General features: G+C 33.2%; 1 protein-coding gene across 1 annotated transcript in view; it reads left to right on the top strand.

Annotated features, from left to right (window-relative positions):
• LOC136409674 (protein qui-1) overlaps positions 1 to 21,258 on the top strand; it is a 131,387-nt gene that overhangs the window by 27,730 nt on the left and 82,399 nt on the right. Inside the window, exons 3-7 of the mRNA XM_066391347.1 lie at positions 8,028 to 8,316; positions 12,248 to 12,327; positions 13,563 to 13,685; positions 13,747 to 13,913; positions 17,018 to 17,166. Of these exons, the coding sequence (XP_066247444.1) occupies positions 8,211 to 8,316; positions 12,248 to 12,327; positions 13,563 to 13,685; positions 13,747 to 13,913; positions 17,018 to 17,166 (625 nt within the window). The 5' untranslated portion in view covers positions 8,028 to 8,210. The remainder of the gene's footprint in view (positions 1 to 8,027; positions 8,317 to 12,247; positions 12,328 to 13,562; positions 13,686 to 13,746; positions 13,914 to 17,017; positions 17,167 to 21,258) is intronic.

Genomic DNA, 21,258 nt, shown 5'->3' with positions numbered 1-21,258 from the left:
GTAATACTGGGCCTTAGTGCTTAAAAAGTATTTACACTTTTTTGTATCTAACTCTATAGACGATTTTATAAGAAAAGTATTAAATTTGAAGATTTTTACGTAAAAAAGGTACTCATGTTGAAAGTTGAAATCTCCAACAGTTTTCGATAAAAATTGAGATTTAATAAATCGGTTGATATTATTAAATAAACATCAGATTTAAAATTATTTTTTATTAATCTTCTTTAACAATAATTGTAATTAAACACTGTTTTGGTAATTAAAAACCACCAAACTTTATTAATAAACGCTGTTACGTTAAAATGTTAAAAATATTTTTTTGTATCATTTCAAAGCTAACTGGGTTTTAAATATGATGCTTATTTATTAAAATATATTTACCGTTTTGTTAAATCTTAATTTTATCGGAAACTATTTAAGATTTCGATTTCTACAAGAGTATGTTTTTTTATGTAAAAATCTTCTTCAAAAAAGTTCACATTTTTTCTATAAACTCGTTAATAAAATTAAGTACAACAAAGTTTAAGTATTTTTTGAACACTATTCCCCTGTTCCATCCGTCCTTGGGAAAATGTGGCAATTTCTTCAGAAAGAATACAAAAAGTTATAATGCAGTACAAAACTTCCCCAAATTATCTCAAAATGTTTCGAAAATATTAATAAAAAAATAATCCTTAAGAACCAGTCTTTTACACCCTGTATATCGAAAACGAAGCGCCTTTCGATATATCTTTATACGAAGTTTTCGTTATATTTTCGGACCTAGAATAAGTGGTTGAATTTATGGCACTATGTTCAGAGACACCTTGTATATTAATTTGAACTTTTTATTGTGCCCTCATTCTTACTTCAAAATTGTGTTTTATACGACGTCGTCTTTTGCTTTACATTTGTTTCGATTTCATAGAATTTTTACAACGCTCATTATGCAGTCTGTCTTTTTACGTGGGTCTACAAACTTTGAGGCGTATCATAAAACGTGTCGACTCATTAATTTTTAGAAGTTATTTCTTATATTTTTGCTTTTTCCGCCCAATCGCTAAATTCAAAATTGCGTTGAGAACATCTCTGCTATATGGTGCTGCATTATACCTATATAGGGTGTCTCCGAAACATGGGTACAAATGAGCATAGCGTGCTAGCGGATAAAAGAATAGAGCAATTGATTTAATTTTGACGAGTACAAAAATAAACTTAATTTTTTTACGAGTATTGATAACTTGAATACTTTTACGAATTCTGATACTCTCAAATACTTTATATCAAAAGGGATTCTGCAAAAGACCCGCATCTTTGATAGTTTTTGAGATATTTTCAATTAAACGGTTCTGTACATTTTAAATATTCTGTTAATATTTCTTTCCGGATGCGTCCCACTCGCGAGCAAAAATGTGAAAACAATAAGATTTTTATTTCTTCCAAAATCCCATACCACACAGTAATTGAAAATTTATGTTGGAAGTGATGTTCCCTCGGTGAATGAGGATTTACTGTGCTTTAAGAATGGCTGTTTTTTTAATTAAATATATGTCTCATTGTAAATGTTGCCTTATCAGTGAAAAATATTTCATTAAAAAACAAAGTTGTTAATGTTGCTTTCGGAGTATCAAATTGAAGAAGTCAGTTATGAGTTGAAAAGCCTTTGGCGACACATTTTGGATACTCGTTAATTGCTATGAAAACTGATTCTTTTTCCGCAGAACTCTAGAAATTGATGATTTGCCGACTCCCACCGATTCAGAGATACGTTCGGTGGTAATCTTTAAATCCTCCAGTATTCGGATGACGATTTCCTTTTCTTGATCCAAAGTGAGAACTTTTGGTCCTCCACTATCCGACTTTAAATGAAATAAATAAATTTTACTCAGAGTGTTATAGTTTTTTAAAAATTCGATTATCTGATTATTTATGATTGGTATAAAGTTTCAGGCATCTTTTAGCAGCAAGACAACTTTTAAAACTTGTTGATTCATAGTGAATTCGTCGTACCGAGGCATTCGTGAAAGTATAACATAATTCACTTATCACATTAATGAACCAAACTCTTCATTAGTATAGACATTTTATTGTTTTGTGCACTGAACAACTTAATTGACAATATCTCAAAAGTGATGAGAGATAAGAGTTTTATTGCAAAATACATTTCTAAAGTATGGGCACTGATAAAGCAGTTAGATCGATTTTAAAGGCGTAGGTGATGTCGTCTGTCAGCTACTTTGAAACAGATATTATTCAGGAATTTATCCTACGTAGAAATCCTCCTACGAGCAATTTTAAGCTGGTAAATAAAAACTTGTGAAATTTAATCCTAATTTACAGAATTACAAAATCACTTTCACACCCTGTAGAACGAAAACAAGCAGTTATTGTATAAGACAAGTTTGGCTCAAATGCTCTATTTTTTCAACCTCTAGCACCCAACATCCAATAGTACTATTGCTTTGAGACACCCTGTAGTGAGTTTATTCAGATTACACAGAACCTTTGTTACCTTCAGTAATAAATCATTTAAATTTCCCCAATTTTCAAAATTTATGCAGAATATGTTGGTTTGTATATATGCGAACTGGATAAATAAAAACAAGGTCATTTATCGATTAACTGCCAGCGTTTCTCAATTTTATTGCTGCATCATCAGAGCACTGCAATAACAATAAGTCTCGTTGAGACACGTACAAGAATGGACCTCCTACGCAGAGTGCAGACGTTGAAGTTTAACGGCCATTAAACTTCAAGATCATGGTCAATAAAATAAAAGTAAAGCAATCATAATATACAATTCTGAGAATGTAAAGTAACTATTCTTGTTTCACACTTACATTAGACCTAGCTAAAATGGTCCAGTCTGCATCTGGGATCCGGGTCAGTGAAAGAACAATAAGAAAATCCCCGAATTCGGAAGCTCTTCATGGTGGAACTGCTCGGAAGAAGTCATACATCAGTGAAGTTAACCGTAAGAAGCGCCTGACCTTTGCAGTGGAATGCATTAGCAAATCGCTGGGTTGTTGGGAAATAGTCATCTTTCCAGACGAGAACAAGTGCAGAGAGATCATTTAAATTTCATATCTAGCCAGCTGTGGGATTTTACATAAGAGAAATAGAAGATAAAAAGTAGGTCGTAGCTCGATCACATGCCGCAAAATGACGTTAAAATTAATTTTTGATAAAGGAACCGAATGAGGTTATGTTGATTTATTTTCTTTTAATTTTCAACATTTCAATTAAACATTAAGGCCACTTTTTAACAACGCAAATTTAATTGTTTGAAAAGTCCATAATTGCTGAAAATGTTGTCCATTCACTTCAATGCGCTTTGCCCGACGTTTCACACTCTCGAAGATATTGCCGAGAATTTCTGGGGTGACATTTGCACACTCTGTTCTAATCCGTTCCTTAAGGTCTTCGATTGTGTGTCCTGGTTGTCTAAAAATGTTATTTTTTGAAGTTGGGAACAAGAAGTAATCCAGTGGCGTAAGGTCTGGGCGCCGAAGTGGGTAGATATGCCTCTATATGTGAACTTATCAAACGATTGACATAATATTTTCTTAGATAATCTAAGGTTGTATGAGTAAAAAGTTGTTGCAACTTCAGGGAATTTTACACGAAATTCTCGAAAACAGGGGCGAAACCCATTCTACATTAATTTGATGTCCATTACGAAAATAGGCTTCAATCATAAATGTTTTCCGCTCGTCCGTGAACACCATCTTGCGGTAGGTACGGTAAACCGAATTTAAACACAAACGATACTGTGATCTTAAAAAATACCAAATTTTTTATAAAACCTGTAAAGTTAATAAAGTAACAGAGAAAGGGAAACAAAAAAATGCAAAGGCCGAATGGTAAATAATCAAAATAATAAATTATTATTTGTTAAATGTCTCCAGAAGAAGCGTTTCGGCACGAAAAATTAGCAAATAATATAGGTTACTAAGGTAACCAAATATAAACAAACGATAATCGACATACGTTCTTTTCTTCAACAAACTTCATAGCTGACTAGATGTGAACTTTAAACGATCTCCCTGTACAACTTCTTTGGATTTGATGGCAAAAGAAAAATTTGGAGAAGGCATAACGAGAAATTAAAAAATCAAAATGTCAGAGGTTCAAGTAAGAATGGTGGTGGACATGTGATGGCGTGGGGTTGTGTTTCCTACCATGGGATAGGAACACTGGTTCACGTCAATAGTAATTTAAGTGCGACAGGTTATGTCAATATGCTATAACTTAAAGAAAAGGGTTGCCGAAATGGGGATCAACAGCAATTACATGGCCCTGCAGAACAACGATCCCAAACACACGGCTCAAAAAACCAAGGAATGGTTAATATTTAATGTTGGCAGGCAATTAGATATTTATGGCACTGTCCGGATCAGAAAGTTAGAATACATAAGATTACTAGACGTGATCATCTTAAAAACAATTGGTTGAGAAATATTAGTTGGGAAATAATTGACCAAAAATACATAAAAAATTTTGCCCGGTCAATACCGAGACGTTTACAAGCAATTATAAATGCAAACGAATCTTTTGCTAAATATTAAAAGATTGAAAATCTCCATATTTAAAAATAGTTAAAATGTGCAAATACGTTTTTCCAGGCGTTTCTAATGAATTTGGATTATTTCTCTCTGTGGCAAAGATAATACAGTTCATTAGTATAATTTTTGTATATCAAGTGTTGATACATAACTTCAATCACCTGAATCTGAAAACACAGATAACTGTAGTGTGTAAATATTTTTCATTGCCACTAACCAGGGTGATCCACGTAACGTGCTGCACTAGCTTATTTCACAAATCGTAAGGTTTAGAAAAAAGAGTTTAATAGAAAAGTTATTCAGTTTTTCATAAATTTGTATATTTTGATATTATCGAAGTCACAGGGTGGTCTAAAAAACCATGCTGTGACAAAAATACATTTTTTAATTAAATATATCCTATATTTTCTTACGGATACTAATTCTGCTTCGATTTTGGATATTTTTTTTCACACCTTGTATAAAATGTTTGGAAAATTAAAAATAAACTCTAGTAGAACGATCCTTTGTTTTTATTACAACTGGACAAGTTTCCAAACGATTCAATTAATAGTACTATGTGAATTTTTTGAGAGTTTAAAAAAAATTATTTTTTCGACGATCTTTACTTTAAATTGAATTAACTCAAAAATTGCAAAAAAATTTTCATATTTTCTAATGACAAAAAATACTTATGGTGATGAGCAGAATTAGTATCTGTGACAAAATATAGGCTATTCCGTTAGAAAAATGTATTTTTGTTACGCCACGGTTTTCTGGACCACCCTCTAACTTTAAAAATATAAAAAAATAAAAATTCATAAAAATTGAATAACCCTTTCTATTAAAATATTTTTTCTAAATCTTACGGCTTTTGAAATAAAATAATGGATCATTTTATGTAAACCACCCTGTGCACCTATTCCAAATTCGGTTGCAACATCGAGTAATATGCAGTGCACAAAGCCATAATGAAGCATCCTTTGATGGTGCTTCATTTATATACAGTTAACAGAGATATACTTAAAACATCACTTTAAATCAAGACAAAACAAAGTGTTAAACATGGGTAAAGTAAGTTGTTTTAAGAGAGTCTCCATTAAATATACAAGAGAAGCGCCTTAATATGATATTTCAGTATAGAGTTCTTATGCACTGCATACTAATTGATATGATAACATTGAAATGATCACGTGCGTGTGACAAAAGAGTAGTTCAACATTAATATTTCCAAGACTTTATTTCATGATTGAGTTCTATTCTATTAATTATTACCTTAAAGCTTAATAGCTATCTATATTAATATCTGCATTGAGTGTGGGATGTTTTTTTTTGTGTGTGTTTTAATGAAACTTACTGCTCTTTCAATGCCCTGATGATGCAGCAATAAAGTTGAGAAACGTCGGCAGTTTATCAATAGCTACTGTCCTTGTTTCTATTGATCCAATTATCATTTCGATAAACCAACGTACATCTAAATTAGAATCGTTAACCAAACAGATTTGTACAGGGTGTTGCAACATGTTCAGAGAATTGTAAAGCAGATGTTATAAATTCAGGAGTACAAAATATATACGACATATTTCAAAAAGGTGGTGTCGAATTTGAAGAAGTAATAAAGGACATTGCGATAGAAAATGTTTGCATATAATCCCTTAGTTCAAAATGAGCTTATTTGTCTCTGAAACAATTTTTATCTTAAAATGCAATGTTTTCTCGTTGACAATAAAGGACATTGATATTTAATTAATTTTCATTAAAGACAATGTAAAAATAATAAGTTTATAATAATGGTTAAAAATGGCGACCTCTCATCTTGTTACATAAATTTCTCCGTCGAATCATGGAATCGCGCATCCTTTGTAGCATGTGCAGATCGTGCTGCACGAAAAAACAGGCTGCCATCACTTTCCCTAACAGTTTCTCGTGGCTGGCTACAGGGGCTTCATAGACCAAGGACTTGACGTAACCCCCAGAGGAAAAGTCCAACAGGATTCGATCCGGACTTCAGCCTGGCCAATTAATAGGTCTTCCTCTTCCAATCCATCGCTTAGGAAATTGTAGGTTTAGGCGGGCAAAATATGCAGGTGTACCATCATGTTGGAGCCACATTTTATCCTGTGTCCCCATAAGAACGTTTTAATAAAAATGACTTAAATATCCAAATATTTTTTTATTATTTTTTATTTTTGTTAATTTTAGCTCCAGAGCTAAAACGGCCCATTTTCGGCTAGGAGTTTATATGTACAAATTATCTATTGCAGTGTTCCCTATGACCTTCTCAAGTTTGGCACTACCTTTTTGCAATAGCCTGTATATAAACATAGGTCGGGAGAAGGTTTCTTATGGAAATAGAGGATGTTAAACTTCGAAAAGGTTTCTCAACCTTTGATTTCCATCGGTACCAGGGTGAAGTAAAAGGGATAGATTTTATACAAACTTGCCTGAGGTATTGTTGCCGTGTTTTGTGAATTTTCTAAAAAATCAGTATTTTTAAAGATTATGTAGCGACACGTTTTCGTCGAAAGACTCGGTGTATAAGGCATACAAGACGTTCATAGACCGACATTTACTTACTGATGAAAAGAAGAAGGTAACAATATATTTTTGTTTATATCGCGACATTAATTGACGGTGATTGGCAGCAGCGATGGAGTTAATTAAATTTCATCAAAAGCTTTGCAGAGTTTATAATGCAAAATTCTTGCCATTTTGCTGTCGCTTAGTCGTGTTTCACTGAGTTAAACTTAAAAGATTAGTCAGAACCTAATCCCGCTTTTATCCGATCAAAAGGTATTTTTAATATCTTCTCCAGCGACAAAAATCGTTTAAGGGAATCGAAGTTCAAAAGTCCGGGCTTAGTTTAAAGGGCAACTTTGCTTTGTTCCTCGAAAAGTGGGTTTATACAAGAATAAGACCTCAGACCGAAATCATACTTACCAAATCTGGGAAAAAGCTCTTAAAAAAGCACATGACTTGTTTGAATGGAAAGGCACCTGCTACCATTTATTAGCCTTTGATAAAGAAAACATTTTTGGACAGGCACAAGGCGAATTTAATTTGATCGAATAACAAAAGAAATGTAACGGTTTTCTTGCTGGTGAGAAGAATTAAATTACGCCCTTATCTGACTAATTTTAGGCATGACAGGCTACCCAGAAAAGTTGCTTTTCCAATACATTTTGTTTTGGATAAGAAAATTTACAGCAGGGAAAACGTTGCGATGGGAAAATATTATTCTGGAAATCAATATGGAAATTACCATACACACCAGTTACCAGATTATAGTCGAGTTAGATTTACTTTAATGCTATCATAATTAGATTTTCGTACATGACGTTAGCTATTAGACACAGATCTGGACTAATGAGATTATTGTTCAATATAATAAACGCATTCAATCTCTAGCTATTATACACGTTTTCCGGTAAAGTGGATTATTTGAATTATCGGAACTCAATCGATCCATTAAGATTTTGTTTAATAATTGAATTTACTTTTCAGTAATTCTGAGTAAGCTCCTGACGGTAAGTGATAACTTAACTACAGCATACAGGAATACTTTTAGGTCCTTATAAAGAAACCACGCAACTGTAGAAATAACTTAGCATTTAATTGTAAAAGAGACCTTGAAGAGACAATCCCTAGAAAGTAAATTGTTACAAGTTTAGAAATATAAAACGCAATATGAAGAATAACGATGAAACTATTTTGGAGATACTGCAGGGACATAAAACTGCGAAGTGGCCCAGCGCAAAATTGGTTAAAATTTTTATTGCTAGCACTAAAGAAGGTAAGTACACTCATTCCATGTATAGTTTCTAGGGTTAAGCCTATAATTAATGTTAAGAAGCACAAAAAATTTCAAGGAAAATGAAGGGTGGGTTGGAGAATTGATATAAAATAGCTAGAAAAATATATTTCCTTAAAAAATCCAGAATCCTTAAATGATCAGTGAAAAAATCACTGCAAGGCAAATGATTTTTTTGTAATCAAACCCTTTGTGTCATAACACCCTAATGGTAAAATTCAATATTATTCGAAATTATTTTTGATTTAATTCGATAAATTATTAAATCTGGATATTTTAAATTTCAAAAAAACAGTCGTTTCTGTAAAATTATCTTGTTTATTATCACTTTAATTTTAAAATAGATATATTATCCGTTAAACTGGATATTTAATAATTTAAGGAATATACACTATAAATAATTGTGATAACTCGATGTCTCCCAAGCGGTTAAATTAAAGTGCCTAGCATGTTATATGAAATTTGTTTAGAACTTTGAAAAGAATTAAATTATTAAGTAAAATAAATACCAGAAACTTCTTTTAAAAAAGTGACTCTGATGTGCTGTTTTTGTGAGTACATTAAATTTTTCTTTATAAAAATGGACTCAAAATAACATTAAAACTTTTGCCTTAATCGATTTTTTTATAATTATCTTAGTTAAGTAAATAAATAATACACTATTTTCGTACAAAAAAGTAACTTTGTACAGTGGTTCAAATGCGATGCTGAACATACGAATCTTGGAGGTCATAAGAGATACAAGGTTGGTTATATGTGGTAAAGTTGCGCATTGCTCAACAAAACGCCTATTTGAGAATTAGAAATTTCCAGATATATAAGGAAAAATCATTTTATACTACGAATTACGGAAGAACAATTTGTAAAATTGTTTTTATTTTTTCCCGGCCGTTAATTTAACAAGATATCTTTAGAATTGAATACTTGAAAACTTTTAGCTTTCGCTACTTTTCCTCATTTATAAAACGGCCGACGTTTCGACTTCATTATCATCTTTATTTCTTTTAAAATAAATATATAATTTTTTTTTATTGATAATAATTTCTAGATCGAAGCTATTATAGATAAATGCGTAGATTGATGATGATTTTAGATGAAGACTTATCTTCTTTGTAGAAAAAATCGATATAATGTAAGAAACACAATTAAACAAATACATCCGTCCATCTCTCTGACGCGCACTATTCCCATGATAACTTTTTCTTTCTCTAAATTATTATTCCTTGGCAAGAGTAGTAAATAGTAATTTTCTAACGTGTATTTGAAGGTTGACATTGACTCATAGTTCCTTCAGTTTTTGAGGCATTAAATTGAAATTTCGAATGCACATTACTGTCTACAATCTACAAGATTATAATCTTCAAACTGCAGAGAAATGGTGGTAGCATCGCAATATTACTAAATTATTAGCGCAACTTTGATGCAATACATGTATGATTTCTCGTCTAGTTTGGCCCAGTTTCCAGCATTTTTATCTAAGTTTCCAACTACGAAATGAAAATTTTGTTTTTTTATTTTTCATTACTTACTTGCAAGAATAACTGAGAGAAAAATCGATATCTACCATAATTTCTCAATATTCTGGCTAGGAGATTTGAATAAAGAAATGTAATTTGGGCCGAATTAGACGAAAAATTGCGTGCGTGGAGTCAGAGTTATGGGCATTATGTAGTAACAATACCAGATATAAGAAAAATGCAAGTGATGGCAAGGCTGCTAAGTGAGACAAGGAATTGCAATTTAGTGATACGGCTCAGCATTAGAATACCGCAGAAAGAATAGAGGATTAAACAAAAACTTGACCACCGGAAGAGTACCATCATATATATGTTCTCAACAGTAAAGAATAATACGTGGAGTAAATTTCAACTTAATATCTCAAAAACTAAAGGAATTATGAAATAAGGGCTTTAAAAAATTTTAAAGTTTAACATACTGTATGTCGGAAGCGATATTTTCTAGAACATAGTTTACATGATAATCTCCACCATTTGTACGTACATGTCTTTTAATATCGTGACATAAAGATTATTTATTGCATAAAGCAGACAAACAAAAGCATATATAGAAAACAATATATATGATGAGAAGTGCACATATTTATGTGTTATAATGGTTTTTTTACATGATACATTGATTTTTCTCTTGGTGTGATAGATCATTGTCTTTAGACGATTATACGTATGTATAAATAGAAAATTTTTTCACATTCACATTTGAGAAAATAAAGTTGACGATGGCGGCGCGATGCTGAAATGTCGGACAAAAATTCTACGCACGTCTTCTTGAATTTGAAAAAAAGTGCCAATAGCATATCTTTATTTTAAAGATATCTTGTCAAGTGTGACCGGGAAAACGTATAAACAGATTTACAAATTTTCGTTTTTTTCCTGACGGTATCTTCGAAACCACACGGGGATTTTGTAGTGCTTAAAAAGCCAACTTTTCAAGTGCGTCATTGCGAAACTTGGCTGCAGTGTTCAATTGACCTTTTAACTCTTATGGTTTTCGAGACTTGATGGTAGACCTCGTATTTGGACTGTCCTGCTGATAGCGCAATTAGGACGACAAGACAAAAATTGAAAAGCCTTGTTTTAAAAAAAAGTATTACATTTTAAGTTTTTTACGTTTCCATTCTTAAAAAAGTCCATTTGTCGATCGTCTATTTTTGTGTCTATATATTTAACATGAACGTGAAAGAATTCAAATTGAGGTATCATTACCAAACACATACTGAAAATTCTTCGTAAGGGTTTCCTCTTTATACTCGTCACAGTTGATTGCCTGGATTCAAACCTTCGTTTGTAGTCGTGTATTTGACGTAACATCGTTATCTGTGTACATTATGAAAATCGCTCAATTTTCCTCATGACAAACACCTCCTTCACCTATTCTTCCATAAATACTCAGCAAATGCAGTTGAAAAACCTCAATGATTTATGATAATTTCTATGGCATTGGGAATTTCATGTTAAAGTAATAACATTACCCTCAAATATCGTTAAAAAGTAATGATCCTCCCAAACACGGCATTGTACTTCTGCGATTTGTTGTATATTATGTTCCCTTGCTTTCGTTCAATACAAATTCATTTCGGTCAACTGGATAAAAATGTCAGGAAAAATGTTATTTCTTCAACTTGGGGATTCGAAACTTGTATTTGCATAATCCAGATTGAATGTATTCCTTCATAGGAAAATGCGAAGGACTTTGTGATGAGTGGAAAGTGTCACAAACAAGTGTTGCCAGTTCCTTCTATTTGTAAATCCTGAGTTATTTTCCACTTGTCATTTTTTGGATCACACTCAGGCATCATGCATGTAAATATGGATATTTATTATTCATCATGCTCCTTTTATCTCTGGAGAGGCAGGTTCAAGTTCAAATTCTTCAACATGTAGCCACCGACACTTTTCCGCAGCATTTAGTACTCGTTTTTGACACGCAAAGAATTCGAAATTTAATACGTAATTATGATGATAATAATGATATTTAGTAAGGAGGTTCCATGTAGATAATCCTTGTCCTCGAAAAAATTTAATCCCTAGAGAGATCATGCGGGAACATTTATTTGAGTACAGTGTACGTATATTGCTTTATTGCGTGTAGGGAAAGTCATCAGCACTACTTGAAATACCCACTGCTATGGTTTCTTATGCTATAACTACAAAAGTGATCGTTATACGATCATATTGGGTGTATCGAAAGGCTTTTTAAACATTTCGAAACCCATCAACAACCATTTTTCTTGTTATCGAAGTCCTGTTCCCGTTGCAATGAAAGAGATATAGCAGCCACGTTTCGGCAAAAGTGGCTGTTATTTATACCGTGGCGAGCTCGTTTTCCTGCTGTTCCATCGCCCTTTTTCCAGGAAAAAATGCTTGTTACTTTAAACGTGGGTCGTTGATTTTAGATTTCGCTAATGAACGGAGAATATTGTTAGAGAATGTGGGACCCGAGCTGCACTCGGTTTTTGAGGACCATAAAATTGAGGTAAAATAGCTAATCTCCATTAACGCTTCCGCCACATACAGGGCGTTCGGAAAGGTCATGTCACAAATTCGAGGCGTTGTAGAGAAGGCTAAAATAATGTTGGTAGTTCATATAAAAAAATTCCCAGTGGCCTTCGTCATCAAGTTATTCGCCCTCGAAGTAACAAGTTAAAAAAAGTATTTTTGCTGTGACTTTCAAGCAGTTTTCATGATAACAATGAATGTTGGGCGGTTTAAATGACTCATAGTCGTGCTTATTTTCATATGTCATCTTTATACGGGGGAAGTCAAAATTTCATTTTAAACTAATTCATTTTTTAGCGAGTCAACAAAATTAGTGTTTTTCATAGCTTGATTTTGTTATAATTTTCCTGCAAAAAAAGGGATATCTTGCTTAATTCGGTAGCTTGTACCTTTTTGAGAAAATCGCATTTCATTATCAATATGCACCACACATGCCAACTATTTGAAATCAAATAAAATAACAGTTAATTATGAAAAATGGTATGTATCGCAGCTAAAGTTATCAAGACTGTTCAATATGAGCATTTCGAACTGCAACACAGTAGCTTCGACAGCATTATCTTCTTCAAGTCTGGCCATTAGATGCACTTCTGCATCTTCTCGTTGCTAGACTTCATAATATTGAAATAACCGATATTCACAACATTGAATATTGTTGACTTTGAATGTTGACATGAACATTTTTGATAACTTTAGCGGTAATACATGTCATTTTTTTTTTATAATAAGGTGTTATTTTATTTGATTTCAAATTGCTGGCATGTATGGTGCATGTTGATAACAAAATGCAATTTTCTCAAAAATGGTACAAGATATCGACTGAAGAAAGTTCACCTTTTTTGTAGGAAAATTATAACAAAATCAAGTTAAAAGAAAACTGATTTTGTCAACTCACTAAAAAACGAATGAGTTTAAATGAGATATTTCGACTTTCCCTGTATAAGGAAGACATGAAACCTTTTTTTACATGTTAAAATAATCATGGCTGCGAGTTATTTAAACCGCCCAACTTTCACTGTTACCATGAAAAATGGCTTGAAAGTTGAAGCAAAAATATTTTTTTAACTTCTTACTTTGAGAACGAATAACTTGGTAACGAAAGCCGCTAGGAATTTTTTTATGCGAACTACTAACGTTATTTTAGCTTTCTCTATAACCCCTAGAATTTATGACATGAACTTTCCAGACACCCTGTATAATTAACGATTTTAGGTCGAACTGGTTGACATGCATTTTGGCTCTGATGAAAGAGAACAATATGATCCTTGGATTTTCAAGGATCATTTACACGAAATTAGAAACTGTCATAAGATCTCCAGAGGCTGCTTTTTCCTCGTAAGTATTGGGAAGTGAACAAGTACCTACAGTCCAATACAAAGCATTAATTTTGTTTCAGAATTTGGTAGGAGATAAATGCGGCCCCTTAATAGTCCCCGAGAGATTTGATGAAGACGTATATTGGTCCCTGATCAATGTTGCGAAAGACTTAGGGGAAAGCAGTGATATATTAACGCGGCTCTATACTAAGGCCCAAAATGAATTTGTACTATTACGTGATATCAAGTAAGTTAATTACTGAGCCTAGCTGTCCATCGACTTGTTTCAAACTCCCCACGAATAAACCCCTAAGAACACTATCTTAGTTATTAATCATTAGCCGAAGACAGCCGAGACTGCGAATTTCATATTTTCGGCATTAGGTGGATTCAAGAATCACCCGTAATTTTGGAAACAAAAGGGGGCTCTTTCTCTTAAACAATAAGACATTCTGTAGGTGTCTAGCAGTTCGTTAAACAAAAGATTGCCATTTATTTAAATTAAACTTTCCTTCCCATGGACAAAAGATTGCCCTGTTTTCTATTATACATCGTCTATAGAGGTTCGTTTTATTTGATAAAATTATCGTAATTTATTACTTTGTGGATTCATTAAACGTAATTAATTATTACTCATACGTTATATTGCGATCATGAGTGGTTCCAAAACATTGCTATACAGGGTGATTCAAAATTAAATATACATACTCTGCCACGGTTCGAAATAATCCACATAAGGTGAGTCACTCTTGATTTGTATTTTTTGCCAAATTTTAATTTGGATGATAAAACTACAGATGCAATACACATAAGATACTGCCAACACATCTAATAGATTGTAGGATCGGACTCTCGAATTTTTTTTTCGAAAATTTTTAAATTTAGACACCATGCATAAAATTTTCCTGGAAAACTGACAGGGTTCCTCATATAGGACGAAGAGCTAATGGACTCACGTGATTTTCACAATTCTCACGTCTATAATTCTTCTGCAATATGAAATAATTGTTAGGAAAAACAAGATTTAATTACCTTAAATCAAGCACTGATTTGCTAAATAATGGTTATACTTTTTTCAAACAACCAAATGACTGACTAAAATAACTTGCTTCGAACAACCTGACAAAAAAAGGTGTGAAAATGTAAAGACAATTACTGAATTTACTTCTTTTTTTAATAAGGTCAACATCACGAGTGAATACAAGAAGAGGAAACAGCAACACTAATAGTTGTAGCAAGTTGCTCCTCCAGTAAAAAGTAATCAAAATGTTGTTCTGAAGAGGTCAGTTTCATTCATACATTAAGATCAATTTACGTTAAATAAAGTCAGAGAAAAACAAAGCAAATGGAAGTGGTTTTGAACATTAATTGTAATAATTCCTAATGTTTTTGTTTCATGTTCTTGTGGTTGTAGTGTTTTAGTTAGCAAAAACATAGACTAATTCCACATTTAACATTTCTCTTTCTCGTTTTCAACTTTTTTAAATATCTTTGTTCGAAACAAGTTTGTTTTAAACTTTTGTAAGTTGCGAATGTCTGTTTTCCTATTGTTACTGAAAAATAATTCTGAACATTTAAAAAGTATCCTATGATTTTGCAAATTAGTGCGTTATTTAAATAATTAAAGTCAATTTTTTCTAACAGTTAGTGCGGAAGAGTCCTAGTTATGGGAATTGTAAAACGTATAACGTATAATAAACGCTCGTCACTTGCACATAACTATTGTCTAAAACAGAGTTTCAAAGGTCGACTAGTTTATGCAACTAAGTAACAAACGACAAAACTAGAGCAAAAGATTGGTCAATTTCTCCTACTGAATTGAAATTATCTTGGTGGTAAAGTTACCAGGAATTGGAAAAAGCGGATGTAAGAAGACGATGTATTGGGCGCATTTAGGGTACAACAACACTCCAGCGCTTTATTGCATCGGATCCATTTCGCTGTAGCGCTGGCTTAAAGTGGTAAAGCATGTTTCGCTAGAAGGCTAAAATTTTAAATCTTCAATTTTTACAAAATCTAATAAACAGCTGCTTATCAAATTAAATCGTCAGAAAAAAAAGCTTTCAGCACATTCAAGCTTCAAGTATTCCAGCTCTCGACCGCTGCAAATTCCGTCAATGCACCGATAATTATTTTTAAACGAACTTGGAGATTTTGACGTAAAGAAAAAATATTTTCGTGCTTTACTGCAGACCTCAATTTATCGTATCAATTATTTAATAAAAATTATGTACAGGATGTCTAAATTTTAAAATTTCATGAAGTATGAATGAGCTCCAGAGTAGAAGTGAACTCTGGACCTGAAATCCATTAAATCTGACCGGGATCCATACAGCAAATATGGATCATAAGTTATACCACTCCAATTTCAATTTGTAACTTTGAGTGATTTGAAAATTTGACAAAAATGTAAATAATTCTGTAGCTTGAACGAATCGGGATTGACCTACATACACGGTTCGCTTTTGGAAGCTGACATAATTCGTATATGGAAAATTATAAGTTTAATTTTTTTTTAAGTTTGCATTTTTGTTTTGTGGAAAAAACCTGATGTAAAAATATTTTCAACCTGATATGACTTCCGGTGTAACCGGAAATGACTCTTACTTCGTTTTTTTTTTAAATTGAACATGCCAGTTTTTTTAACGAAAATGGATTTTTTTCAAAAAAATAAACATAAGTTATATAATACAATATTATACCGATTCTCAACTGTTTTTGATTTATTTAAATTTTTACGACTTTTTTGACACTTGTAGAGCTTTTGACAAACCATTTGACATAAATTGACTAAATTAATTTTTAATTACTGAAAAATTAACACATTTTTATAAACAGTTAAAAAATTAAGAAAAATATATGAAAGTTTTTTGAAAAAAATGATTCAAACTTAGATTATTTAAATTCAAAAAAGTCATTTTTCTCAAATCGCACCCTACAATTATTTTTGCGCTATTAAATTAGTATAAAAAATGGACAAATACGATATACATCATAACTATCAAAGATTAGGACTTTTTGAATAAATTGAAAAAAACTATAATCTACTTTATACTACGTAGGTAATAGATACATCAGCGCACCTTTAGATGAACAAGTTGTTTAATGTTTATTTTGATTGTTTGTTTTTTTTTTTTACAATGTCAGGTTTTTCTACAAAACAAAAATACAAACTTCAAAAATATATTAAACTCGTAATTTTCTATATACGGATTGTGTTAGCCCAAAAAGGCGAACCCTGTATATTATATATGTGGTTTCCAAAACCGTGGGGACTTAGTTTGTCCCCTCACACGGAATGTAGATTTATCTCTGAATTACCCTGTATATACGTATTTTATTTATTTCTAGAGACATTAGTACGGAAGAATGGAAAACACAGTGCTCATCTATATTAAATTTGATTCATATGTGTTATCAAAAGGCAGCCAATGCTTCGAAGAAAAAACTCGAAAACTTGTTACAATCAATGGTGGAGCAACAGTACACATACGCATTAGGTAAGTTGTACGTTGGAATTTAATCCGTTTAGCTATTTTTAAAATAACGACAACAAATTAATGGAATATTAAATCAATGAAGCCATCGTTAAACGATTGAGTAGTTGAGCCTCTAAATTAAAAGATGACAATGGGGCGTTAAAGTCTTTGTGACATTGTGGGAGCCAACAAAGAGCGTTATCTGTTATCGATTTTAATTGTATTCCTATTTCGAATTCATTCTGGCAATAGCTCGAACGGCAATTATAATTAATTTATTATACCACAGGTGAAATATTGTTTCCCACCTCAAGACCTCGATTAATAAACACCGCAACGTAGCGAATTTATTCATCCTAAAATAGCGATATACGAAAGAGAACTAAGAAAGTTTTGGAGTAAAATTCCTCCTCCGGCCGTCAAAACATGATTATTCGAGGAAATTAATGTCAAAACTTAAGAGAAGTTTGAGTTAAAGTTGTGGGACCATTATGTAATTCAAATGAAGCCTAAAATTTAAGTTCACATCTTAAAAGCTTGGTTTATTCCAGAGCTTTTCCTCATACTTTGGAAACAAATGACCGTAGACAAAAATTTTCGTAAGCCGATTTTTATAAGCTAAAAGTTTTTCTTGTTAGCAAAGTTGATGACAGTTGGGCAAAAGACCACATAGACTGGTTAATTGGCTGGTTTAACGCGGGAAAAACCCTGGGTTGATCAATATTTTACTTCGCAATTTTCACAGGGACTCGTAAAAACGACGCTATTTGTTTCGGCTACCCCTAGGTGGTGTATTTTTAATTATTTCTACGTTGCCTTGCGAAATTACAACACCACCTGAATGATAAATTGCTCCACTCAGGAACGTACCTACCCAACGACTTGTATGTTTTAAAAAACTTAATGTACTCGTAACTTGGCGAAACAACAATGTGCCCATTCAGATGCGTCAACGTAACGTTGTGTTCCCACTAATATTCATCTAACGAATTCCTTTCAATCTTATATGGAAATTCCACATATCCAACATTTCAGTCCGTAATCAAAGTAGATATAGCGACACGTAGCTGAAATAAGTTTTCCAGATATGCCATCATGGAAAGTTAATGGTTTTCCAATATTATCCGGGAGCTGGACAAAAGTGTGTCGAACTTTGATATATTTTGAATAATTGCCTTGTTGTTCGTTCGGAACGATGTTGTGTTTAAAAATATTTGTATCGGTCGCCTATAGAGAACTTTCAGATATTAGGAAAGTGCCCGCGGTCAAGGGATTAATTCACGGACATGGAATATATAAAACACACAACTCTTAGAAGTGAACTTATCGCCTAAAGACACCGTACATAGAAAAATCTTAATGCTACGTCAAGTTTCGCGCGGACCTGAACCTTTCACCGGACAACGAACAATGCAACGAACCGCTCGCCGGATAAAACTATTTGGACAGAATGCATGCAGGTTGCATTTGATGTTGCATGCAGTTGACAATAAACATGCAGGATTTGCAAACGTACATTTGGCCCCGTCCAAGTTTTTGTTGCGTTCGGCGTTCTGTTGGTTCTATTTTTCGTTGGACGGTCAAATGTTCAGGACTCTACGAAGCCTCTGCAGTGCATAGTGCGCTATTTTTGCGCGGATTAAATGGGTGACATTGCCTCCGTTAAAATACCACGCGAGCGTCGTGCTTCAAGAAAGGAAAAAGACTGCCCCTTAAGAGAAGATTAAACGCCGAATATTTCACGAATCTGATGTTTTGCACTATTCTAGTGATCTAGCATAAATTTGTGACGTGTCATTTCCTATGACACCCACTTACTGTCAAGTCGAAGTACCTTCGCGAAGGCCGACTCTACCCTTCTCGTCTAGGACGAAACAAATCATGGAATATCTCACGAATCTACACTTGTGAACTATTTTAGTAGAGCTTACATGGCTGAGAGATATGTCTTTCAAATGTGTGACAAGACACGTCACTGTCATATTTGACATGATTCCGTAAGGGGTTGAATCTGCCCCCCTCTCCTGCGAGAAAGCAAGTAGTAGAATACAGTTGAGCTCGTCTATTATGGACTCGCTTATAACGGACACTCGGATATAATGAACAACTTATGAATCCCCGTTTCTAAGTACATTTCAACCATGTAATTTAGTTTGGATATAATGAACTCGGCTATAATGGATTTTCGGTTATAATGGACTTTCTGTTATAATGGACCTAAAATACAATAAAGTCTATGACAAACGAGGGTTATTTTAGGGGAAATCCCGGTTTCAGAATCTATCTGCGTTTATATTTTGCGCCTATTTGAAGATTAGGTTAGGTTAGATTTAACCAATAAAACATTTTGTGTGTTATGTTGTATGTGTAAAAACAATAATGGAAAAAACAAACGTCGTGCAATTTCACTTAGTGAAAAACCATCCATTATCAACGAAACTGAAAATAGAACTCCGCAGGTCGAACTGTCTAAAAGATTATCTTTAAATAAACAAATAATTTCAACGATGTGAAAACGGTGGGATAAAATTAAAAATCGTCTGAAAAATAGTAGTGAAATATAGAAAAAGGGTCGAGCAAGTACACAAAAAAAATTGATCAAATGAATTATAATTGATTTTTTCGAAAATGCGCAAATAAAATCCCTCTATCAGGAGATATTTTAAAACTGCAAGCGAAAGCTTTTGGTCAGCGGAGTGGTGATGTTTTCATATGTACCACCGGATGGATAGGCCCTTTTAAAAAACGACATAAAATGGTCGCTGGTAAAATTTCGGGAGAGGCTGCATCGGTAAATATAGGAGTAATAGTTGAGTTCCATCAGTTTGGCCTTTATTATGCAAAGATTATGAAGAAAAAGACATATTTACTGCAGACGAAACTGGCATTTTTTATAAATTGACTTCCGATGAAACATTGATGGTGAAGGGCGAAAAATGTGTTGGAGGAAAACTTTCAAAAGAAAAGATTACAGTCTTTGTGCAAACTTGGACGAGTCTGAAAAACGAATATTACTTATTATAGACGCGTCAATTTTTATTTATCTCCAGCCACTGCAAAATTCACTTGGTATGGATCCCATCACACATCGGAATAGCAGGTAACGAATTAGCGGACTCGAGTGCGGGAAATGCGGCCCGCTCTCGGACCATAGAGCAACATTTTTACCTACCGAAGGACGCAAGCAAACATTTCACAGTGGCTATTGAGGGTAAGTGGCAAAACCTCTGGAGCCTATCCAACACAAAACTGTCACGAATCGAACCATCGCTGCTCCCTTTTAAACAACTCCAACTAGATAGAAAAGGCACTGTGGCCATGAGAAGACTGAGGATTGGACATACAAGACTGACTCATGGTCACCTAATGGAAAGGACACCCCCACCAAAATGTGATAGGTGCAATGTCTTGCTGACAGTCGACCACATCGTCACAAAGTGTCCAGTCTATAGTGCCAATAGGGCCTCGTTCCGAATTAAGGATGAACTGCACAAGAACTGGCACTCCACCGTAGATCAGAGAGCAACCTTAGAATTTCTAAAGTCAATCGATCTTTTTAACTCCATCTAAATGTAATTTTATGTCTACTCGAAGTGTACATGTACTAGAAACGTCTTGTAAACCGTATGTTGTCAAATGTATGTTGAGTGCCAATAACCTAAGTAGTTGAGGCACTATAATCTTAATAAAAAAAAAAAAAAAAAAAAAAAAAATTTTTATTTATTTCAACTATTTTATAAAAAATTATGTTGTAGGCAAGTTTAAAAAAATCGAAGTGCTTAAAAAAATCTAAAATATTCTCCACAGCTTTTACGGCAAATAAAAAGGCCTGGACGACTTCAATAACTTTTGAAGATTATCTTATGTAATAGGACCAAAAACTTTTCTGTCAGAACAGGAAAATATCGTTACTTATGAGTAACTGCTCAGCTCATCCTCATCCTCAGTTGAAAAACATTAAATTTGCATTTTTTCCGCCAAATTCAACTACAATTTTGCAACCGATGGGTCAAAAGATGATATGGAGTCTTAAGCAAGCATATAGAAAAGAGATGTTACGGAAAATTATTCAGTTGCAGGAAGTTAATGATATTAAAAAGTTTGGCAGTTTTG

Source organism: Euwallacea similis, chromosome 6 (assembly GCF_039881205.1).
Source record: "Euwallacea similis isolate ESF13 chromosome 6, ESF131.1, whole genome shotgun sequence".
NCBI lineage: Eukaryota > Metazoa > Arthropoda > Insecta > Coleoptera > Curculionidae > Euwallacea > Euwallacea similis.
Note: the sequence above shows the minus strand (reverse complement) of the source record. Positions and strands in the feature narration are given on the sequence as shown.